Below are 22,711 nucleotides of genomic sequence, written 5' to 3'. Positions count from 1 at the left end.
ATAAGGACAGATGGGCTGCACATGAAGGAGAGGCAGTGTGTCTTGAAGAAAGTTTGTCTCCTGTCTCACTCGATACAAAGTTAGGTTCAAAATATTACACAGGTTCAGATCTTTGGGAGATGTTTAAGGTTGTAAACATGTAAATAAAATGGATCAATTAGTCTGCACTGTGTTATGGAATGAAGACAAAATATCACACCATCAAGGACACCATCGTGTTTTGTTTGTTGCTTTCCAGTGTGCTTGAGAACCTATTTGAGCAGGACTGGATACCTCAACTATATTTAAAAGAACCACACAAACCTTTGCAAGTTATTTTGAGCCTGCAATAACTTCACCACAGGACATTTTGTTCCTGACATGCTCATCTTAAAGAAAGACGGTGCTACTTTTTAAGAAGACAGCTACTTTTGAAAGAGTGTGTCATTTTAAAGAAAGTCTGTCCACATGTAGAGAGAGCGGCCAAGAGAGAGGAAATGAAATAGAAATGATAGAGGAGAATAAAGAGAGCTCTTCCACTGCAACAGTCCAACACTGAAAAACAGCAGAATCATCTCTTTTTCTGTTCCTCTTACATCTCCTTTCTGGCTTTCTCCATTTTTCTGTCCTAATTACTGTTGTTTGCTTTCACAGATCACTGGTTCCTGCAGCAGAAGAGGCCATTTGCTTTCCCTTTTAAATGCACTCTCTTCATCCATCTCACCATGTTCTTTTGTTCCTCTCTTGACATTTTGGCATGCTCTTGTGGTTCTAAGCCCTTGTTCTTGTTCTTTTGCTTTCACTCCAGTGCACTTTATCGTTCTTCCTCTCTTTATTACCGTCTCTGCCCTCCTTCCAGTTCATTCTTTCACTCTTTGTCTCGCTGTCTCTATCAGATTTTTAGGTTGCAGATTGTGTAATTTGGGTCATAAGCTGTGTGCACTGACCCTGAGCTCATGCGCGGGCTCCTCTGCTTTGTTGCACTCTCACATCCAGGTCCGAGCCCCCTGGAGCAGATGCATTACGCTTCAAGAGGCAACTCTTAGTAACAGCCATGCACAGACACAACAATGCTTTTCCTGAAAACAGCAGAAACAAAACTGTAAAAGTTGTACAAGCTTGTATTTGACTGTTTTGATTTACATCTTATGAGCCAAAAATGGGGACAGCAACTTTGGGATCCAACCAAAATATCCAAGCCTCCCTCATTCAGGCTTGAATCTTCAAACAGTCCCTAAAAACAAGAACACATTATTTAAGACTCTGACAGATCCCCTGAGTCAGGTAGTTGCAGTACTAACAGCTTGTAAACATGATGTTCTATAATGAGATTAACAAGTTGAAATCATCCCCCTCTGCTACTTCCATCATGTTGTCAGGTCGATGTGTTTTGCTTCCTCACAGCTCAGCCTCCTCAGTTGTTTTACATTAGAAACAGACATTGCATCCAACGGTGTGGAAATATTCTGCACTACTATTGCTCTTTCTAAAGTGTTGCAATCACCCGTACATCCACAGATAAGTTACCAGGAGTGGGGTTTGAACCCATGAGGGCTTTTGCCCATTGGATCTTAAGTTTAATGTCTTAACCACTTGGCCATCCTGGTGACTTTTGCAGGTTGTCTTGTAGTCATCATATCTAGTATTGTTATTAGCAAACTGTTCGGTGGCATCTAGTCAGACATATTTTTGTTGCGACTCTATTTTATTGCTCTTTGCATGACCAAACTATAAAATATACATTTCAAGCGCACTGTTTTAGTGCACTCCTTGGACCAACTGATAAATATTTCTGACCATATTTGGTGCATGCCATTCCTAACTCTAATGTCATTTAAAACAAGTCCAATCAGGTACTGACAAAGAATTTAGCATCACTAGTCAGCATGAAACTACCAGGAGTGGGGTTCGAGACCCACAAGGACTGTTGCCCATTGGATCTTGAGTCCAACACCTTAACCACTCGGCCATCCTGGTGACTTTTGCTCAATGTTTTGTCAATTCAAAGTAAAAATAGTCATCATCTCCAGTATTTTTATTAGCAAATTGTTCAGTGGCATCTAGTCAGACACATTTTTGTTGTTACTATATTTAATAACTCTTTGCACGACCAAAAACTATAGTATATACAGTTCAAGCTCACTGTTTTAGCGCTTAATGCTGCACTCTTTGGACACATTGATCAATGGTCCTGACAGTATTCAGTGCATGCCATTCCTAACTTTCTCTACATAATTCCTCTCTTTTGAACTGTCTAAAGGGACAAAAGTCCATCAGATATTTCGCCCATGTTTATACATTACAAGATTTAATCCAGTTTCAAGATTAGCACTCATGAAGATGAGCATAGTAAGGATGACTGTTTCCAACTCACAGTAGGCTATTAGCTGAATTGCAGCAACCATATAAATCCTGTCCCTCTTCAACTATGCTCTTAAGTAAAGGGGCGAAAGTCCATCAGATATTTCACTCATGCCTGTACATAGATCTATTCCAGTTTCAAGATAAGCACTCACAGAGGCAAGCTTTTGACACACACACAAAGTAATGATGTCTGTTAACAACTCACAGTAACCTATTAGCTGAATTGCACCATGTCATTTAACACAACAGCTATCAGGTACTGACAAAGGAGTGCTCAGGATCTCTGTTGCCTTTCCTTTTATCATTACTAATGAGCATGAAACTACCAGGAGTGGGGTTCGAACCCACGAGGGCTAATGCCCATTGGATCTTAAGTCCAACACCTTAACCACTCGGCCATCCTGGTGACTTTCTCGAAGTATGTTGTCAATCAAAACTATTAATCTCCAGTATTTTTGTTGACACATTTTTCATTGGTATCTTGTCAGACACAGTTTTGTTGCTTCTATATGTTATATCTCTTTGCACGACCAAAAACTGAAAGATATACACAATATTTCCAGCTCAATGTTCTCTTTGGACCAATTGATCAATAGTCCTGACGGTATTTGGTGCTTGCCATTCCTAAGTCTCTCTACATAAATCCTGTCTCTCTTAAACTTTCTTGTCAAGTAAAGAGGCAAAAGTCAATCAGATATTTTGCTCATGCCTGCACAAGATTCATTCTGGTTTCAAGATTAGCACTGTTGGCCATGGAGGTGTACCATGAGCTTTTGATGCACACACAGCAAGGATGCCTGTTGCCGACTCACTGAAAGCTATTAGCCAAATTACATCATGTGATTTAACACAACTCCAATCAGGTACTGACAAATATGTATTCAGGACCACAAAGCTTTTAGTCCTGGTTTTCTTTGTTGCCTCAGCTTTTATCAGTACTGGTCAGCATTAAACTACCAGGAGTGGGGTTTGAACCCACGAGGGCATTTGCCCATTGGATCTTAAGTCCAACGCCTTAACCACTCGGCCATCCTGGTGGCTTGTGACTGTTGGGTTGTGTCATTTTAGCTTGAAGAGTTCCAATACAGTCCCAAAGTATGCTGAGGCAGCTTGAGAAGTTAGGTTTTATCTTGATTAACACTTCTGTTATTTTTTCAACCAGGATGGCCGAGTGGTTAAGGCGTTGGACTTAAGATCCAATGGGCAAAAGCCCTCGTGGGTTCAAACCCCACTCCTGGTAGACTGAGTTAACAAGTCAGGTAGCTTATTTAGCAGGTGCATGCTGATAGGTGGAAGGTGACATCACACAGAATCTCATAAAATGAACCAACCAGTATGATTTTGAACCTAAGCTGAGTCTACACTGTGTGAATGTGATGCCTGATCATGGAGCTGAATTTATGGTGTGTCAGAACTTTGGGTTGGCAGATTGTAAACTCTTGCACAGAGAAAGAAGAGCTGTGAGCCAATAACTTAACTCCAGGCTGTTGTTCTTAGCTTGAGGAGTTCCAGCACAACCCTTAAGTATGCTGAAGCTCCGTGAGGTTTAATACATTAACTACACGCTGCCACCTCTGTGGACTAAAACCACTCTGCAGCCTCTTTCTGTCAAAAAACTGTGCCCCTCTCCGTTTTACGGTAGTGTTCTGTATCTTCAATGGCTCATGAATCATTCTAGTCCTCTTGTGAGGAATTTTACCTCATAAACATTTAACAAATAGATTAAAGAAAGAAGTACAAACTCTACTCTAAAGCTTGTCAGGACCTGTGTGAAGATATTAGCTGAAAGGCCAGGCATGGACTGTATGACTGTAGAGATGTTGCAGTGGAACGTGAACTCACATTGTAAGAGCACGGCCAAAGCTTACATTTTATGAGCTCACACTTTATGTTTTAAATATGTCTTTGACAAATGTCGATAAAGTTTTCTTTGATAACTCCCATATATGGAAGTTGAGTATTGGATATGACTTCACGCCATGGTGTTGTCAGATGGGGTCTGACATGAAGAAAACGCCCTGGAGTTAAGGAATTGGCTCATGGCTCTACTTTCACTGTGCAGTTTGCCAACTACATTTCTTGCATGCTATACATTCAGGAGAACTGACATATACATCTAAAGTCAGGCAGGGTAAATCATCGGGAAGAGCCATGTTTTGAGACTTTCAGTCAGGTGTCACTACCAAAGTAAAGAAGTTCAGTTGTCAAGTCAGTCTACCAGGAGTGGGGTTTGAACCCACGAGGGCTGTTGCCCATTGGAACTTAAGTCCAACGCCTTAACCACTCGGCCATCCTGGTGATGGTCAGGAGTATAAAAAGGACATTGAAACTTCATGCTCAACAAAGGTCCTCTCAGTCAATCGACCAGTCAAATGTTATTTGTATTGTCAAATCATTGTCAATCATTATCTTAAGACACTTTACATAAAGAACAGGTCTACACTGAACTTTTTATTATTTCCTTTACACACTGGGATCCCCTCTCTCTCCTCTCTCTGCCTGTCACTTACTTTAACTCTCCCTGTCCCGTTAAAGTTACTAACCATAGACCTTTCTGGAGTCCCTGAGCACCCTTGTCTCGTAAGTTCCTCTGGATCTCTGCTGCCGTGGATGTGCCAGACCCCAGCGGCTACAACTACTACTATCCATCTCATCACTATCATCTCTCTCTCTCTTCATCTCCCTCTATCCCTCTCTCCAACTCGGTCTCAGCAGATGTGTGGTCTAATATGAGTCTGGTCCTGCTGGAGGTTTCTGCCTGTTAAAGGAAGTTTGTCCTTGCCACTGTAAATTGCTAAATGCTGCTCTGCTCATGGTGGATTAAGATGAGATCTGCTCTGTTTGGAAAGAGTCTTCAGATAACATTTGTTGTGATTTGGCTGAGGATTAATTGATGGACTTGGACCAAGCCTTGAGCAGAACCAGACTCATGTTGAACAATCATCTTCTGTTACTGGATAGAATATCCAGAGAAAAAGAGCCTCCATGTTCACAGCAGACAGTGTAACATGCAGACACCTTTATTAAGCTTGTCGTCACAGTCAGTCATTTCTTAAAAGATACAAACCTTACCAAAAAACAACTCGATTAATCTAAACAACCTACACTGTGTGTAAAGATAACTGATATCCCAAAGACCGTTTCTTATTGAAAACGATGTTTGGAGCTGATTACAGATGAAGCAGTCTCTGATAAGGGCTCCTCATTGTCTTCTTGTGATATCAGATTCAGAGTCACAGTGAAAAAGTGAGAGTAAAAGAGGTTTAAGAACATGAAAGAGTTCAGCAGAAGCTGCAGAACTGACTCTCCTTGAGTCTAATAGAGACCCCTGGAGTCGTTAGAAGTTTACTTCATTCTTTGAAGACTCTGCTGAGCGTGCTGGTCTTCTTCAGCTGCTACCTTTCTTGCACAGTTACTCACTTCCTTGACTTTTCTAGAGCTCTCATACTTCAGTGATGATCATATATATAGATATATTACCACATTGGACTTTAATGTGCACACACACGCTCCAAAGATGAAAAATGTTTCGATTTCTGAGACCCCTCGACCTGTCCTCTGTACCGCCATCACCCTGATGTTTAAATTTTTCAAATCTGCTGACCCTGAGCTTGTTAATATTTTCTCTGCACATTCATGGTCCCCTCAGGAAGTAACCTATTGATTTGTAGTGACCCACCCCAATCACAATTCATATCACAGTCTGGCTCAAGGACTCATTGACAGCGGGCCTTACACACTGTTGCAGTCCAAACCGATATTTTCCAATGCGGTCCAAAAAAATGAAACGACTGACCGCCCTATCTGAAACATTATGTTCAATCATTCCAAAATAATACACAACACATTCATTTATTATCTCTCCTTGAGGACTTTAGGAGTACTAAACCTAAACTCCAGAGACAGGTAGAGCTCAAACACAGAGATAAAGGAGAACGAGAGCTCTAAACATTCATATCAATTCATTCTCTACTACTTTGCCCCTCAGACCTTGTCTATTGATTCCACCTCTCTCTTTTCAGTCGTATTGCTTGTAATCAAATCACCATAAAGGTCCACTTTCTGTCCTCTCCACCCCCTTCAACATTTTATTTGTTATCAAGTGTTGCCATCATTCTCCTCACATTGATTTAACTGTCTCGCTCAGACTGTAATCAAATAAATCATCACCAAAAATGTGTTGACAAGACGCACTTCTCTTTTCTTGCTGAGGCTGAGTCTGAACTCTCTCTCTCTTTGGATGAAGCTGTTTTGACCATAGACTGTATAACAAATGGATGTAGTATCTGTGACCTCATCCATCTGTTTCTGAAGCCTATCGTTGGCAGGTGCCATACTGGAAATGCTGAACTCAACTTAACGTCTGTCGAGCTAGTGTGAGGTAAAGAGGCGGACCTTTAGCCTCTTTGCTAACAGCTACAGTGTGCCCACCAGTCCATCAAGTCAGCTGTGCCTCTTGTGAGAAAAAAGTCATCCCCTGCAGTGTGCCGATAGAAAAATTAGCTATTCAGACTGAAATATTTTTTTGTTCCAGGCTGTAAACATGTTTATTTCTGCTGTAAAGATCGTCTTCTTAGAATGGGTGTGTATGTGGTTTCCGGAGCCAGCCTCAAGTGGACACTCAAAGAACTGCAGTTTTTAACACTTCAGCATTGGCTTCAATTCTTGTGTCCGCTTGTTTTTTCTTCGTTAAGAAACAGTCAAATGTTTCATCAAATATCGGGTGAACATGGGTCTCTGTCTCTCTTTGAACCTCTCTCTATAGAATATGTGACTGACTGTATTCAGCGCTGTCTCTCTCTCTCTCTCTCTCTCTCCCTCTGAGCAGAATTTACAAAGTTTCTTCCACAGTCCTCTGAGTGATGCAGAAGTGCATGGACTAATTTGGACCGTCTGGAGCTCATCTATCATTAATGATGTCTCACAATGTTTCCTCTGCAGTTTTAGAGATTATCACGTATTTGGTTCCAGTTCTCAGCATCCAGATCTTTCATATCCTCTAATGCAATGAAACGGCGCTGGCCTCTTTGTGGGACGTACTGCGGAAATTAAGATATTCATCAAAATGAGGGATCATGTGTTGGCCTGGTGTTCACAATATTTAAACACTTTTTATATCCTTCTTTTTCACTTCTTCTCTTCTTCTCTTCCAGGTAGGACTTCGCCATCTGAGCCCCGGCGTCTCGCTTCCCTCGGCAGCTTGTTGGACGATCAGCATTGGCACCACTTGGCGTTTGAGCGGCGCAGCTCTCACCTTAACCTCACAGTGGACAAACACATGGAGAGGGTTCAACTCTCTGCAGAGTTCAGCCACTGGGACATCAAGAAGGTAAGAATGTACACAAGAAAAAACAGTAAACATGCACACACTTCAGACATGTTTCTAGGATTCACAAAACTGGAAAGCCCCTCAATGTTCTCAATCACAAGAGGCCCAAAAGAAGTACAGGTTCTGTTTGAATTATTGAAAGTGCATGTGTGTTTTCGTCCCACTACAGTTGAGTGTAGGAGCAGTCCAGAGCCTTGGTGCTCAGAAATCAATCGCCTCCAAGAAGAACTTCCACGGCTGTCTGGAGAACCTGCAGCACAACAGCCTGAACCTGATAGAGCTGGTGAAACACAAAGACCACCAAGTTACTGTCACGGTAAGTTAACTACTGTAAAGTTTCAGCAATCAATACAGTAGCAACATATTAACCAAAAAGCAGGGGCGTTGTAATGGGGGGGAAAGTGGGACTGACTACCTAGGGCCCAAGTGGGGAGGGGGGGCCCCTAATAAGATAAAGATAAGATATTACTTAGAGATTAATGGGCCTGAAAGCTTTCTACTACCCTTTTCTTTTGTTTTGTTATAACTGCAATAAGAAAACTAAAATTGTCTGAATATGTAAACAAACATTCAGAATCCCTTTCTGGAAAAATGGGGAGTCTCTGTTTACATCTGGACTGCAGCTGTCTGTCAGCAGCAGGCAGCTCCTGGGGTGCTGAGTGTACAGCGGCTGTGGAACAGACCATGAGCCTTGATCAATCAATGTGGATGAACGATTAATAAGATAAAAACACATATACAATGGGCTATTAGTGAGATTTAAACAGCTGTCCTACTTAAAAAGCTTGTCATTGTCATATTTGGCTGAATCTGATTGAAAGTAAACTGTAGGTTTTTAGAGTTTTATTTGACTTCATGAGGTTAGATTATACCAAATAAAGGCACTTGGCTTCAAATAATCTTGTTTACAGAGGTGGACAGTCTGAAGGTCAATATTGTGTGGAAATGGAAAGTCAGGAGTAGTAATATTAGAAGCCAGTACTGTGATCTTTAAAGTGATGCACAGTCTACTTTGTCCATGTAGACAACAGCAGCTCTGAGTTTGCTTCTCTTTCTCTGTTAGTGCGCTGGTGGCTTTTTATCTAGAGCATCAAATAGAGGACAAGAGCTGCTTAAACTGCCTCTGTATGTGACCCTCCTTTAAATTCCTTTTGGACATTTACACGCTGATCAAATATTCCGCTTGGTGTTTTTGTGACCTGTTTTTTTGAACGCTGAGGAATTATGCAACACAGTGCATACAGAACGACAGAGCAGTGTGCAGATACCGTAGAGATGTTTTATTTCGTTTTAAGTGAAGGGATAGCTTGATTCTTCTTCTTGTTGTTCATTATTGATCACAGTGGAGTGAGTGCAGTCCCCCTGTATGTGTTTTAGATTCATGTTTCCCCTGCGGGATTCAATTTAAGAGGTGAAATATTGGCTTTACTATTCAAGCACTGTAGTTGCTGGTTGATGGTGCTGCTGCTGTTAAATGAAGCCCGAACAAAGGAGTGTTGACGCTGGTTAGACTCTTACTAATGCCTTCTCATCTTGGCTATTAAGACCTTCAGATGTTTCTGCGTTCAAGATGAGCAGAGCAAGCTCATCAGGGAGAGTCTGTGAAGCGTTTCTGCTGGGACTAATAAATGTTCTCTCATTACAGTACTGAGCCAGGCAGCAGAAAAGAACATGAATTCTTTGTAAAGAGGTTCAGAGATTTCACATGCACGGCTGAAGATCTAATAGAGGCAATTTTATGATTTGGCTCTTACGGTACTAGCCACAAAGTTATGGTCCAATTTAATACGGAGACTAAATGGTGCTCTGCAAAGGGCCATTAATACAAAGGAAATAAGGATGTGCATGTTGAAGTGCTGGTTTGTCGTGTTGTAGACTTTTGAGGGTTTTTAAGGTTACATTGCAATGTGTGTTGTGCTCTCACACAGCCCACTCCAACGTGAGTTATAGAGCATCACTTTAACTGCACCACAAAGGGCTTTTAGATGTCGTCTGTGTTTCCTGAGCATTATAAAGATAGCAGACTGATATTCCCTGCAGAGAGCAGGGACTGTAATTTATTACTGCTGCAGCCTTTGCAATGGACCTGGTGCCATTACCACCACTCAGAACAATGGACTGTAACAGAGATGTCCAGATATTGTAGGAATGCCTTACTGTTTGCTCTCCTTTATTTCTTATCGCCTTTACCTCCAGGCGAGGTGACTTTGGTATGTTTTAAGTTTGCCTTCCTAATCTTATTCCAAGCTTTGCTCTTATCATTATGGAAGTCCTGAATCATGTCCTCCTTAAGGAGACTTACTGATGAGATCATTGTGACATGAGGTCACATCGGCCCGCCCTCTGCAGCTGATTAATATTCATGTTTGATGTTGTTTTATCTCTCAAGTAATCAGTTTTTTTTCCCTGTCCCCTCTTCTTCCTCCCGGTTTCTCTCTCAGGGCAATGTGACCTTTTCTTGTGCTGAGCCAGTTTCTGTTGCCGTGACTTTCCCCGGCCCCGGGAGCTTCCTCCAGCTGCCGACAGCGACAACATCCTCCTCAGGGGGCGTGTCTATAGGGTTTCAGTTCAGGACATGGAACAAGGCAGGGCTTCTGCTCACCTTTGACCTCGTCCAAGAAGGGGGCGTGGTCTGGATGTACCTGAGTGAGGCCAGACTTCGGCTGCAGATCCATAAAGCTGGCAGGGCGCTGCTGGAGCTCAGTGCAGGTTGGTTTTTATACCCGGCTCTTTCAGTTAGAAGTTTGAAAAAAGTACTAAAGATGCAGTCTGCAGTATTTTGCGACATTTAGCAGAACAGACTTTGTAGAAATGGAGTATGATATTTATGAGTTTAAATGAGTGTATAATCACCTAAATATAAAATATATTTTTGTTGATTTTGTCAGCTTAGAATGAGCTTTTTATGTCTACAAATACACACAGGCGCCATCTTGAACCGCCATGTTGCTACAGCTGCACAGAGCGGACAAACTTGTTACAGCCTCAGTCCTTTTTGTATTTAGTGAGTGGTCACGCAAAATGCAACGATTGGGAGAAAAAGAAGAAAAGAGTGGTTGATATGCGCGAAATAAATTGTATTGATGTTTTTCAATGGTAAAAACTTGACTAACGTAGGATCATATTTATCATGCATCACTGGAGCTTCTTGTCCTCGAAGGACGCCGCCGTTTCACCGATGGGAGGAGTGAACAAGGGAGTGTTTCAATCTAGAATCTGACCTCTAAATGTTGCCAAATATTTACTATTTCTGCTCATTGTAGGTTTATATAATGCATAAATACAAAGCTGATTTTACAGTCATGCATACTCAGACAGACACCAATAAAATACCATGCTACATGCTAACAAAAAGTAAGGCTGCAGAGCTGTGATAGTGTCAATTTTTAGTCTTTCTATAAACTTTTATAATCTATATCTCACTTTTTAATCCTGCTTGCATTTTTACCAGGAAGTAAACGCTTGCTTGTGATAACGGAGAAGAATACACTTAACTGAGCTATAAAGTTAGAAGTTGAAATAAAGAATACATAACAGAGAGGAGACTTTGACCTGTAGCTAGATTTAGAAACTGAGGTAGAAAGTGTAGCTGGACTCTGATGAATGAAAGTGAGACCTTTCTAAAGTTAAAGGTTTGCTCCTTAAGGTTTAAACATGTTACCCTCTACCTTTTAATCAGTCTTTGTCACTTCATTGTCATTGCCTTGTCATCTTTGATACTACAATTATCAACCACAATACTGTCGTCTCACTCACCACCAGATTGTTCCAGTGATAGGTAGATTCTAGCTGAAATAGCCTACCATAATATTTAATGACAGTTACTGTTTGTAATCATCACATTACCAGGAGTGGGGTTTGAACCCACGAGGGCTGATGCCCATTGGATCTTAAGTCCAACGCCTTAACCACTCGGCCATCCTGGTTACAGTAACCACCAGTTTTTGTAGAAACAAAAGGAAAATCAAAACCTTTAACTTGTAGCAAAACCTCTAATCTTACAAAAGGTAGGCAGTTTTCAAAACCCCCTTCTATACTAGCAGTACGTATTGATTTGGCCAAAAATCAGAATGTAGTAAGTAGTATGTGAACAAAAACAAAATTTGCAGAACTCAGTTTTTAGGTGCTGTGAAAATTATTAAATTCCATATAAACCACTTCTCAATTTTTTTACTCACAAGTGATGCTAAAGAAGCAGTTTTTCTATCAGCTCGGCTGTTGTTTATTTCCGCTTTCTGAAACTGGAAATTCAGTGACGTCTGGCTCAGCATACTGCAGACCAGATCCAACACAACAGTCATACTACAGACTAAATTCAAACGCAGTATGTAGTAGACAGTATCGCCTACCTACTACAGTACATTCATAGGTAGTACTTTGCAGGCCGTTTCGAAAACAGCCTTTGTCTTTGTCATGTCACTGAATATTCATTGCCTTGTCTTCTTTGACAAGTTATCAACCACAATACTGCCGTCTCTCACCATCACAATCACATTGTTCCGGTGATAGTAAGGTTCTAGCTGAATATAATCATCATTTGTCCTCATTAAAGTACCAGGAGTGGGGTTCGAACCCACGAGGGCTGTTGCCCATTGGATCTTAAGTCCAACGCCTTAACCACTCGGCCATCCTGGTTTCAATAGTGACCAGTTTTTGCAGAGACAAAAGGAAAATCAAAACCTTTAACTTGTAACACAACCTCTAATCCTACAAAAGGTAGGCAGTTTTCAAAACCCCCTTCTATACTAGCAGTACGTATTGATTTGGCCAAAAATCAGAATGTAGTAAGTAGTATGTGAACAAAAACAAAATTTGCAGAACTCAGTTTTTAGGTGCTGTGAAAATTATTAAATTCCATATAAACCACTTCTTAATTTTTTAACTCACAAGTGATGCTAAAGAAGCAGTTTTTCTATCAGCTCGGCTGTTGTTTATTTCCGCTTTCTGAAACTGGAAATTCAGTGACGTCTGGCTCAGCATACTGCAGACCAGATCCAACACAACAGTCATACTACAGACTAAATTCAAACGCGGTATGTAGTAGACAGTACCACCTACCTACTACAGTACATTCATAGGTAGTACTTTGCAGGCCGTTTCGAAAACCGCCTTTGTCTTTGTCATGTCACTGAATATTCATTGCCTTGTCTTCTTTGACAAGTTATCAACCACAATACTGCCGTCTCTCACCGTCACAATCACATTGTTCCAGTGATAGTAAGGTTCTAGCTGAATATAATCATCATTCGTCCTCATTAAAGTACCAGGAGTGGGGTTCGAACCCACGAGGGCTGATGCCCATTGGATCTTAAGTCCAACACCTTAACCACTCGGCCATCCTGGTTTCAATAGTGACCAGTTTTTGCAGAAACAAAAGGAAAATCAAAACCTTTAACTTGTAACAAAACCTTCAATCCTACAAAAGGTTGGCAGTTTTCAAAACTGCCTACTATACTAGCAGTAAGACAAAACTCCCCAGATGTCTACTGATTCAGCAAAATTTCTCAGTATGCAGCGGACCAGTCTCCCTCACGTTCTGTTTCCTATAATGCACAGCGCTAGCATTACACTTCTTTTTTCCATATATGAAGGGAAGCACTCAGTTTTTAGGTGTTGTGAAAATTATTAAATTCCAAATAAACCACTTCTTAACTTTTTAAATCATAAGTGATGTTAAAGAAGCAGTTTCTCTATCAGCTTGGCCGTAGTATAACTTCCGAAACTGGAAATTCAGTGACATCTGGCTCAGCGTACTGCATAACAGATCGAATGGAACAGTCATACTGCAGACTGAATTCAAACACAGTATGTAGTATGCAGTCCCTAATGCCTACTGCATTTGTAGGTAGTATGTAGCAGGCCGTTTCGAAAAACAGCCATAGTGTTGGTGAGTTAGTTAGCCTTGCATGCTAGCTACTGTACCGTGTGTGAGAGTGTATACTTATTCAAATGCATTACACTTCAGCCTCTCTTGTTCTTCTATTGGGTAAAAAACAAAGCTCCTTCTGAAGCATCACTCTTACCAAATTCAGAGTGTGTCCTCTGCATGTCTTGTTAAAGAGTCATGCAGTAATATTTCACATGAGTCACACTTTAAAGTCAGTTCGTCTCATTCCTCTCAGATTTGAGCTGTTTCACTTTAAATGCATCAAAACTTTCTGCACACAAAGACGTCTCTGCGTGTAACCGGTGCCCTTTTCACTTTCTCATCCCCGTCTTTCAGACAGCCTGAGTCCGTCACTGATGGTGTATTTACACCCGAGTATGTGGTCACACACCGTCATCACTCTGTGCAGCACGCTGTGCAGACGATTGCACAGTGCAAAGTAGTCAGCAAGAAAAATGGAGGAGATAATGAGATATCGATTTATTCCCTCGACACCTAAGAACACACAGATTGACGCAGCAGGTGCAGCCCGGCTGGCACTTGTTGCAGGTCAATCAAACAAACAGATGATACGGAAGTAAAGAAGACGGCTGTGTTAGCTGCACTCCTCTACTCCTGACGGCTTGTGCAATCTATTTGTATCTCTTCTTCTCACCCAGCAGGCGATCTTGACACATTTCAGCTGCAGGGTTTTAATTTCGACTGATAAAATTCTGAAAGTGTGAGGGAAATATTCTCTAGCAGTTTGATGCATGTGCAGCATGTTGTGCTGTGATAGGACATTTAATTTGTGCATCACCACATGAGTGCTCGTGCTTGGCCTCAGCCCTGAAAAGAGTTCTGGCGCTGCCAAAATCTGCTGCAGGTCTTAACGGCTCGATGTGCAGCCGTGAGCAAACAGCGGGGGAATAAATTCAGCAGTGTGTGTGTGTGTGTGTTAATGATGTTTTTGTTTCGCAGGTTCTGCTCTGAATGACGGTCAGTGGCATTCAGTGGAGCTCAGCTCAAGACGAGGCCGTCTGAGCATCACTGTGGATAAAGACGAGGGGGGCAGCGCTCAGGCCAGCCCCTCGTTCCCCGTCACTGCAGAAAGTCACGTCTTCTTTGGTGGTAAGACGACGACAGGTCCTCTTTATTTTCATTCAAAATTAAACCCTGTCAAGCCCCAGGCAGCAGGCGAACTTCAGACTTCAGATCTAAAAGGAGTTGAATGAAATAATTTTCATGCAGTCAATCTCTAACATTACACACAATTTAATTTTCCAGCCGCTGGTGACATTAGACTTCTTATCCACCAGTTGTCACCTTCCTGTCTCGGACAGACTTCTCATATCTTTCGTTTTCAGTCAGCTCATCATTAGAAACGTGTTTTATATTTACAGTAACACCTCTCTCTCTCTTATGGACTTCTCTTAATTCTTCTTCCAGGGTGTCCTTCTGAAGATGATGACACTCATCAATGCAGAAACCCCTTTAACGTTTTCCAGGGCTGCATGCGTCTCTTAACTCTGGACAGCCAGACCGTGGACCTGATCCTGGTGCAGCAGAAGCAGTTGGGGGTCTACAGCAACCTGCAGATTGACATGTGTGGAATCTTCGACAGGTTAGTCTCTCTTTAGGATGCATTGTTACAATAAAGTAACACTCTGAACAGATAGAGCTTTATCACCCACAGTGAACTTTGTGGAGTGTCAATAAATCAGGATCCTTTGGTTTACTTTAGACACAGACAGGCTGACCGGTGTCAGTGGAGACATTTTATAGCACTGTCAAATGAAACTCCACTCTCTGGTTGATCCAGTGTCTCAAAGCTTTCAGGAGGTACTCTGTGAGAAGGTGTGAGTAAATACTGCTGTACCACCAAACCCTGACATAATGATTGTATGATGATAGACTCAATTCGATCCCTTGCTCTTCATTGGATATCACCTACCAGGAGCAGGAGCTGAACCCAGGACTAGGAGACTTTATGGCTGCAAAAGCACCGTGCAGAAATCACAGGTTGTTGCTTTCTCCACTTAGAGTTGTCCAAAATGACATAAATCACAAAAGCGATGACAGTACAGGCTAAAGTAACACTTTTATCAAACACAGGAGTGAAGGAAAAGCATTTTCTCAAAAGACAGCTCCTCAGTTGATGTGTTCATGGAGACTGCAGTATACCTCCCAAGATTCTAAGGGGCATTGGCTGTATAAATGTAAATGCGAGTCGCTGCCATAGACGGCCTGATGCTGTGGACGTGCCGGACTCCAGCAGCAACAGCTACAACTACTACTATCCATCTCACCACTATCATCTCTCTCTCTCTTCATCTCCCTCTATCCCTCTCTCCAACACGGTCTCAGCAGATGTGTGTCTAACATGAGTCTGGTCCTGCTGGAGGTTTCTGCCTGTTAAAGGAAGTTTGTCCTTGCCACTGTAACTTGCTAAATGCTGCAAAGTGCTCTGCTCATGGTGGATTAAGATGAGATCAGACTGAGTCATGTCTGTAAGATGGGACTGGATCTTATCCTGTCTTGATGTTGGGTCTTTGTTAATAATAGAACATAGAGTCCGGTCTAGACCTGCTGTGTTTGGAAAGAGTCTTCAGATAATGTTTTTTGTGATTTGGTGCTATATAAATAAAGATTGATTGATTGATTGAATGAACTTATATCTGGGCAGAAAACTTGTGCTCGTTCGCTGGATGTTGAAAACTTCAGGAATGCTTTGTCCTGCAGCATTTAAGCAGAGTTTAATAAAAAGTTCCTCATGCTGAACAGTGATTTGACAGGAAGTAATGGCTCTATTGTTGGTCTGCCACACAGAGGTGTGTTTTGCTGGTTTTAAAGCTGTAGTGTTTTTCTGTCTTTGATTATTTTGTCCAACAAGGCAACTTTTAGTTTTTTTTGAAACGTCATTTTTCTTTGTTATGTTCTTTAGATGAAGCTCAGGCAGCAGTTTAAAAAGAGATGACCTCAGCCTGGAGACAAACAGATTCACACACAAGATAATGAGCCTGCAGAACAAACTCTGAATCTCAAAACTTTCTCTGAGTAGAGACGTGAGGATTGTATTTTTACTGATATTTGCCACATAGCTCTCGGTGTCTTCTGTTTGGACTCTGCTCTGCACAGATGAGTGTTCAGATTGTGTGTCTTTATTTGGCTCCTCGACGCAGACATACAATTACAAAAGGGGGTTTACAAAAAACATCACTATCTATTATATAAAGGAGGAGGTTGGTTTGTGTTGATTTTGGCGCCCCCTGTGGACAAAGTGGTATCCATCTTCTCTTTGCTGATTTTTTCCTGTGCATGTGCAAGTAGTGATTTTTTAATTGCTTACCTGCTTTATTTTAAAAGTCAAATGTATGACTCATAGGACATCTTTGCTGTGGAAAGCCTGTTTTGGCAGCGTGCAGTTGGCTGCTACTTCCTGCCAGCAGTCTCTGACATTAAAATGAGAAAATAGAAATGATCCGTCTTTCTGCTGATGGTCTGGTTTGCTTTTGTAGGTCATAACGAGGCATTTCTATTTTTTTTAAAATCTGTTTCATAACTGCTTAAAACTCCACATAGGAACTTTAATAAATGCTTGTGATCTATGGAGTTAGATTGGCTTCAATGGATGGCAACAAGTGGTGACTGAAAAGAAAGTTTGGAGAAAGGATGAATGCTTTGCAAGAAGAGCTGAAAGGTTACAAGCATTACCAAGATAGAGAGTTGGTGTGCTCTCTCAAAACTACTTGAAAACTACTCTGTAGTCTGTACTGTCCCAACGTGGACAGTAAAATTATATACAATCTGACAGCAGCAAAAAGAAAAGAACGGATTGCGTTTCAGCTCAAGGCTTTCTTCAGCGTATCTCCAACTGGATGGGTGTGTCCAATTTATCACAATTGTTGCCAGGTGACAAAAAAAACCCAGCTGTTCCAACTCTAGGAGGGGTGATCGAGTTACGATACAATACAATATCCTTTATTTTCCCGTAGGGAAATTTGTCCTTTGACATCAGTGCTGCACACGTTACCTGCTCTTTAAAAAATTAAAATGACAACACGAACACACATGAAAAATACAATCAGAAATACACAGATTTATTGCATACTTACAAGTTAGTAGAGTCCTCCAGAGAGAGGCTCATTGGACCCATCATCTACAGACGGGGTCTCCTGGGGGCTTAAATGAGGAGTTTTCTTTCTCCTGTTTTCTGTAACATTTGGAATTTTGTATTTTGGTAATCTATTTTCTGATCGCAAAGTGGAGAGGTTGTCAAGGTGTTTTTTGTATTTTTTGTATTCTTTATGTATTTTTTGTGTATTTTTATTTTTTCTTCATTTTTGTTTTTGTATATTTTTGTGTAAATGTATTTTATCTGAATTTTTGTTTTTGTGTATTTTTGTATATTTTTATTTTATCTCAATTTGGTTTTTTTTGTTTTATTTATTTTTTGTGTATTTTTTATTATTCCTTATTTATTAAACAAGTTATATATTTCTATTTTTTCCTGTGATTCTTGTGTTTGCCTTGGTATTATTTTGCAGGATTTTGGTACAGGAATTTTTCGTGTCACCTGGCAACATTTGTGATAAATTGGACACACCCACCCAGTTTGGTGAGATGCTGAAGAAATGCATTAGTTTTTTTTTTTTGCTGCTGTCAGATTGTTGACATAAAAAGTATTTCAACATAATTGCGAGTGCTGACATTTTTCAATTATATTACATACATTTAATACATTTCTGATTAAGGCTTGATAACTTGCTTTGGTACTGCTGTTTGCTTAACATTCATGCAAGAGAAGAATCAAAACTTGAAGGGAAATGAAATTGGACAGAGCAATTTCAAACCTGAAGATAAAAGTTTCCAGGTTAAGATGACAAGATGATTTATGAAAGTATACGTCTATCGTCACTTGAAATCTAATAGTGGAGTTGCATCTCAGAAGATGACAGAAAGATGGAGAAGAAAAGAGAGAGAGAGAAAGCGGGAGCACGTAGAAGAAATTGTTCGTTTTCGTGTCACGCCAAATAGCTGCACAATTAATGAGACAATTACAGCAATTATAAAACCTTCCTCTAGGGAACAACACACACACACACACACACACACACACACACACACACACACACACACACACACACACACACACACACGCCTCGCACCATGGATACAACTTTCTGTAACCATCAAAAACACACAAATATTGAACACACCAAGTATATTTGCAAGATAAGAAGAATCTGCTCGACTGGTTTTAATTAAACGTCTCCTGTTTTCTGCATTCATCAGATTTTTATTCAGTAGACTTTCTGCACAGATCTGACTGCTTGCTGAAACAAACCTATAAAAACAGCTCTTCCCAGTAAAGAGTGAGAAAAAAATCGACCATATGCTCTCTCGCTGTAATCCTGCTTATTGAATTTCGGGCCCATGGGATATATTGTGCTGTAAAGTCGGCTGGAAAATAGACTCGGTGACACAGCTTGGATGTGGCGGGCGGTCATACGTCAGGGCAGGTTATTATATCTGCAGTGTGTTTTATGATTGTTGCCTGTAGCGCAGAGTATTAAAAGCCAGAGCAAACGCTGGTTTAAGACAAACGTGGAGCTCAGAGCCACAACAAGACTCTCTATTACAGTATTAGTTCATAAGTTCAACCCTTTGTGTAATATCAGGTCTCATGAAAGCATGAACAATGTGAGCTTAGATAATAAAACATTTTAACTAAGGAGTGTAAGCATGTTTAATCGTTGTCATTATCATTGCAGTCACCTCATTGATCATCGTCCTCTACTGGTTAATGAAAAAGCGTCTGTTCTCATGTCGTGTTTGCACAAACGCTCACTTAAAGGTGTAGCAAGAACTTCTAGAGCTCCCCCTAGTGACCAGATGCAGTATAGATTGTAAAGCCTGCCTCCTCCATTGTAACAGATGGAGCATGGGCCAAACTAGAAAACTAAAATACAAGTCAAATGAAGCATTCTCAAGCATGCAGTTCATTCTTATCACCCTTAATTAGGTTCAAGTCTTTATTAATTATTTGATGCTAAGCTAAAGGAACTAACATCATGATTGACCACTCTAGCAGTTTTTAAAAACTGTTTTTGGAGGGTACAGAGAGCAAAAACATTAAAATCACTGACAGAAGAGTGAGTAACTTTCGTGATAGTCTGCTTCAAATTCAAGCCTGGATTATACTTTGGTGTCGAATCGACCGCGTAGGTCTGCGTAGGTCAAGTAGCCGATGAGCACCTCCTCCAAAATGTAACTACTCGTCGGTTTGACGTGGACCACAAGCCCTTTGATTGGTCCGCTCAACGGCATTGTATTTCCTGCATTTACAGCACTTCTGGGATCGTCACACATCAACAGTGTATTTCATCTCCTCCTCTGTATTCTTCATGTAATCATGTCTGTATGATAAACAGCAACATGTATCAGCTGTAGATTAACAGAACACGCTCTGAATCTCTGTGGAAAAGTAAACAGAGATTGTAGTGGTGGCCGGAAACAGGCAACCGGCTATCAGAGAGACCACACTGCCCTCAAGCGTTTCGGCAGAGTATTGCTGCGCGACCCGGACACATTGACACACAAGTATGTGGTGCTCATATCCGCGTTGACCACTGCTGCGTAGGATGGACACAGAAGTATAAATCAGCCTTTACACAAGAATCGGATGTGAAGGATCCCTCACCTTTTATCAGCAAGTTTGTTTTCTTTAGCAGAAGGGGCGTGGCGCCCATCCTGCGGCTCCACAAGCCAAATTGCTTCTTTGCATGCCTTGGCTCCAAAGTGCACCAGTGCAATATGACAGCACCCATCACAGCTATATTTTGGCTTCATTTTTCAGTGTTGGAGGAGATGCGTCATCCATTTTTATGTATAGCCAATAGTTCTGGGATGTATTTCAACTACTGGACAATCTAATATATTTGAACAATTACCTAATGAAGCACAGGAGCTATCAGGGTAATGTCATAGGTCGGAGGTGTGTCACCTTGTTCCCATTTTGTGTCTAAAACATTCCCTTACTATTGCTGTCCTTGTTACCTCGTATCATCTTCCTAACCATCTCTGTCCTTTCCGTCCTTCTCCTTTCCCATCCACGTCTTTTTCTCTCTTGGTTTCCCCGACGAGGCGAGGCAGCTTCTTTTCCCGTACAGCACATTTTATCCACTGAGGCAACGAGATTTACAGAGTTATAAAACAAAATAAAAGACACAGAAATACAATAAAGAGAAGAGAAGCAGTAAGAGATAGTGAAAGAGACTTAGAGGCTGTAATGTGATTGATCTGAAGCTGTGGGAGAAACACGTCTCAGTGTGTGCACCAGGTTTTTAAAGTGTGAGAATATAACAAACACAGTTAGTCTTGGTGTTACATGCTCCAAGTGTGTCCTGTTTTATTTTGAAGTTCCTGCTCCCTGTGTGTCTGGTTGAGTTCTACTTCCTGCTCTTGTGTGTTTTCCTCCTGTTTGATTACCCTCATTAGTTTCACCTGGGTCTTGTGTCACACCTGTGTCTTATTTCCTGTGTTCTTCGTACATCTTCTCCCCTGTGATTCCGGCCTTTCTGCAGTTTTCGTCGGACGTTTGTTTCAAAGTAAATCTCAGTTTTTGTTGTGTCTTGTTTCACACCTGTGTCTTATTTCCTGTGTTCTTCGTACATCTTCTTCCCTGTGATTCCTGACTCTTTGCAGTTTTCGTCGGACGTTTGTTTCAAAGTAAATCTCAGTTTTTGTTGTTTCGAACATTATGTTTATGAACATGTTTTTGAGCAGTCTGAAATCAGGCCCTTACTCTTTTTTAAACTGAATTGTGCTGAATGATGCTTCTTCTCCCCCTGGGCGTTTATTGACAGAAGCATGGATCACTCAGCAGGACCAAGACTCTGGGGTTCCCTCCAGTAATGAGATGAGTGTGCTTCATGTGACAGAAGTTTAAGTGTTATATTTCTAGTGTGGTCGGGTTAAAGTGGCCACATGGCTCACAGGGTGCTGCGGGACACAGGCTGTTTAAATTGGTGGTCTGTGGACGCCTCAGGGCTGAATATGATGCTGCTTCTGTGAATGACATTTCAATGGATGTGTGCTTTAGACGAGACTGTGTGCAGTCCGACTCAACTGGTTCTCCATCTGTGACACTGCAATGTTTGTCTCTGAGGGAGGAACTGTTTCATGATGCACGATGCATGATGACTGTCTGTGCTCCATGTGTGTGCAGTTAGAAGAGCAGTAGATGGCTTATATATCTACTCTTTTGTGTATCTTTTAAGTAAAGTTGGGCACTTTGAAGCTGTTTGGAGGAGACTTAAGCCCTGCTGTTTCCCTGTGGTGGGGTTGACTGAAAGTGAGTTAGTCAGCCTTACAATGCCTCTTCAGAAACCAGTGGGTGATGTCACTGAGACTATGCACAAGTTTTATACAGTCTGTGAAACTAACTAGCTCATCTTAGATCAAAGTGTATAGAGATAAATGGAAAGAAAATCTCTCTGTTCTTCCAAGCCGCTCAGTCAGGGCTCCTGTCTTCATTAAGGAGAAGCTACAGTCATCCAGAATTATTGGGGTTAAAACACATTCATTCTCTTGAACACACAAACATTTACTACCTAAACTGTTAATACCTTTTTTTGTCATATCAAAAGTGAATTGAGTCATTTACACTGATGTGACTAATAAACCAATAGAAAATGCAGGTTTTATATTGAGGTGTGTTATTGTAGCCAACCTGAATGCCTTTCAGATGCATCATCTTATATCCATGAAGCAAGCTTTATCAGCTCAATTGACCCTGGCGAAACACTGCAACATCCTGCAGATCAGAATAATCTTTATAAAAGGATACTCAAGACTTACCTTTTAATCTGGCTTTTAACTTGGAGTGATTTATTTTTGGTGCTGGACTGCATTATTACCATTATTACCATTGTTTTAGCATCATTTTGTTTTTATTTTCTAAAACCTTATTTTATTTTATTTTATTTCATATTGTTGTATCTTATGTTTTATTTTATTTTGTATGTATTGTATCTTTTTTTAGTATTGTTTTTATTGTATTGTGTCTTGTTTTATTTTTATTTTATTTCAATTTTTTGTTATTTATCTGATTGTATTTTATTGATTTTATTGTAATGATTTTATTTTCATTTGCAAGTATATTATATTAC

The 22,711-nt window shown here is 40.9% G+C and overlaps 1 protein-coding gene and 8 non-coding genes across 9 annotated transcripts in view; 2 read left to right on the top strand and 7 right to left on the bottom strand.

The window, feature by feature from the left end:
* LOC117826857 (contactin-associated protein-like 4) overlaps nucleotides 1-22,711 on the top strand; it is a 176,865-nt gene that overhangs the window by 89,245 nt on the left and 64,909 nt on the right. The window contains exons 6-10 of the mRNA XM_034703237.1: nucleotides 7,497-7,672; nucleotides 7,842-7,988; nucleotides 10,114-10,381; nucleotides 14,520-14,669; nucleotides 14,988-15,162. Of these exons, the coding sequence (XP_034559128.1) occupies nucleotides 7,497-7,672; nucleotides 7,842-7,988; nucleotides 10,114-10,381; nucleotides 14,520-14,669; nucleotides 14,988-15,162 (916 nt within the window). The remainder of the gene's footprint in view (nucleotides 1-7,496; nucleotides 7,673-7,841; nucleotides 7,989-10,113; nucleotides 10,382-14,519; nucleotides 14,670-14,987; nucleotides 15,163-22,711) is intronic.
* On the bottom strand, nucleotides 1,873-1,956 carry trnal-caa. The gene has a single exon. It is a non-coding gene; the product is annotated as a tRNA-Leu (tRNA).
* Nucleotides 2,667-2,749, bottom strand: trnal-uaa. Its single transcript has one exon. It is a non-coding gene; the product is annotated as a tRNA-Leu (tRNA).
* On the bottom strand, nucleotides 3,298-3,380 carry trnal-uaa. Its single transcript has one exon. It is a non-coding gene; the product is annotated as a tRNA-Leu (tRNA).
* Nucleotides 3,501-3,583, top strand: trnal-uaa. The gene has a single exon. It is a non-coding gene; the product is annotated as a tRNA-Leu (tRNA).
* Nucleotides 4,559-4,641, bottom strand: trnal-uaa. Its single transcript has one exon. It is a non-coding gene; the product is annotated as a tRNA-Leu (tRNA).
* trnal-uaa lies at nucleotides 11,516-11,598 on the bottom strand. Its single transcript has one exon. It is a non-coding gene; the product is annotated as a tRNA-Leu (tRNA).
* trnal-uaa lies at nucleotides 12,225-12,307 on the bottom strand. The gene has a single exon. It is a non-coding gene; the product is annotated as a tRNA-Leu (tRNA).
* Nucleotides 12,934-13,016, bottom strand: trnal-uaa. The gene has a single exon. It is a non-coding gene; the product is annotated as a tRNA-Leu (tRNA).

Source organism: Notolabrus celidotus, chromosome 15, assembly GCF_009762535.1.
Source record: "Notolabrus celidotus isolate fNotCel1 chromosome 15, fNotCel1.pri, whole genome shotgun sequence".
Lineage (NCBI taxonomy): Eukaryota > Metazoa > Chordata > Actinopteri > Labriformes > Labridae > Notolabrus > Notolabrus celidotus.
Note: the sequence above shows the minus strand (reverse complement) of the source record. Positions and strands in the feature narration are given on the sequence as shown.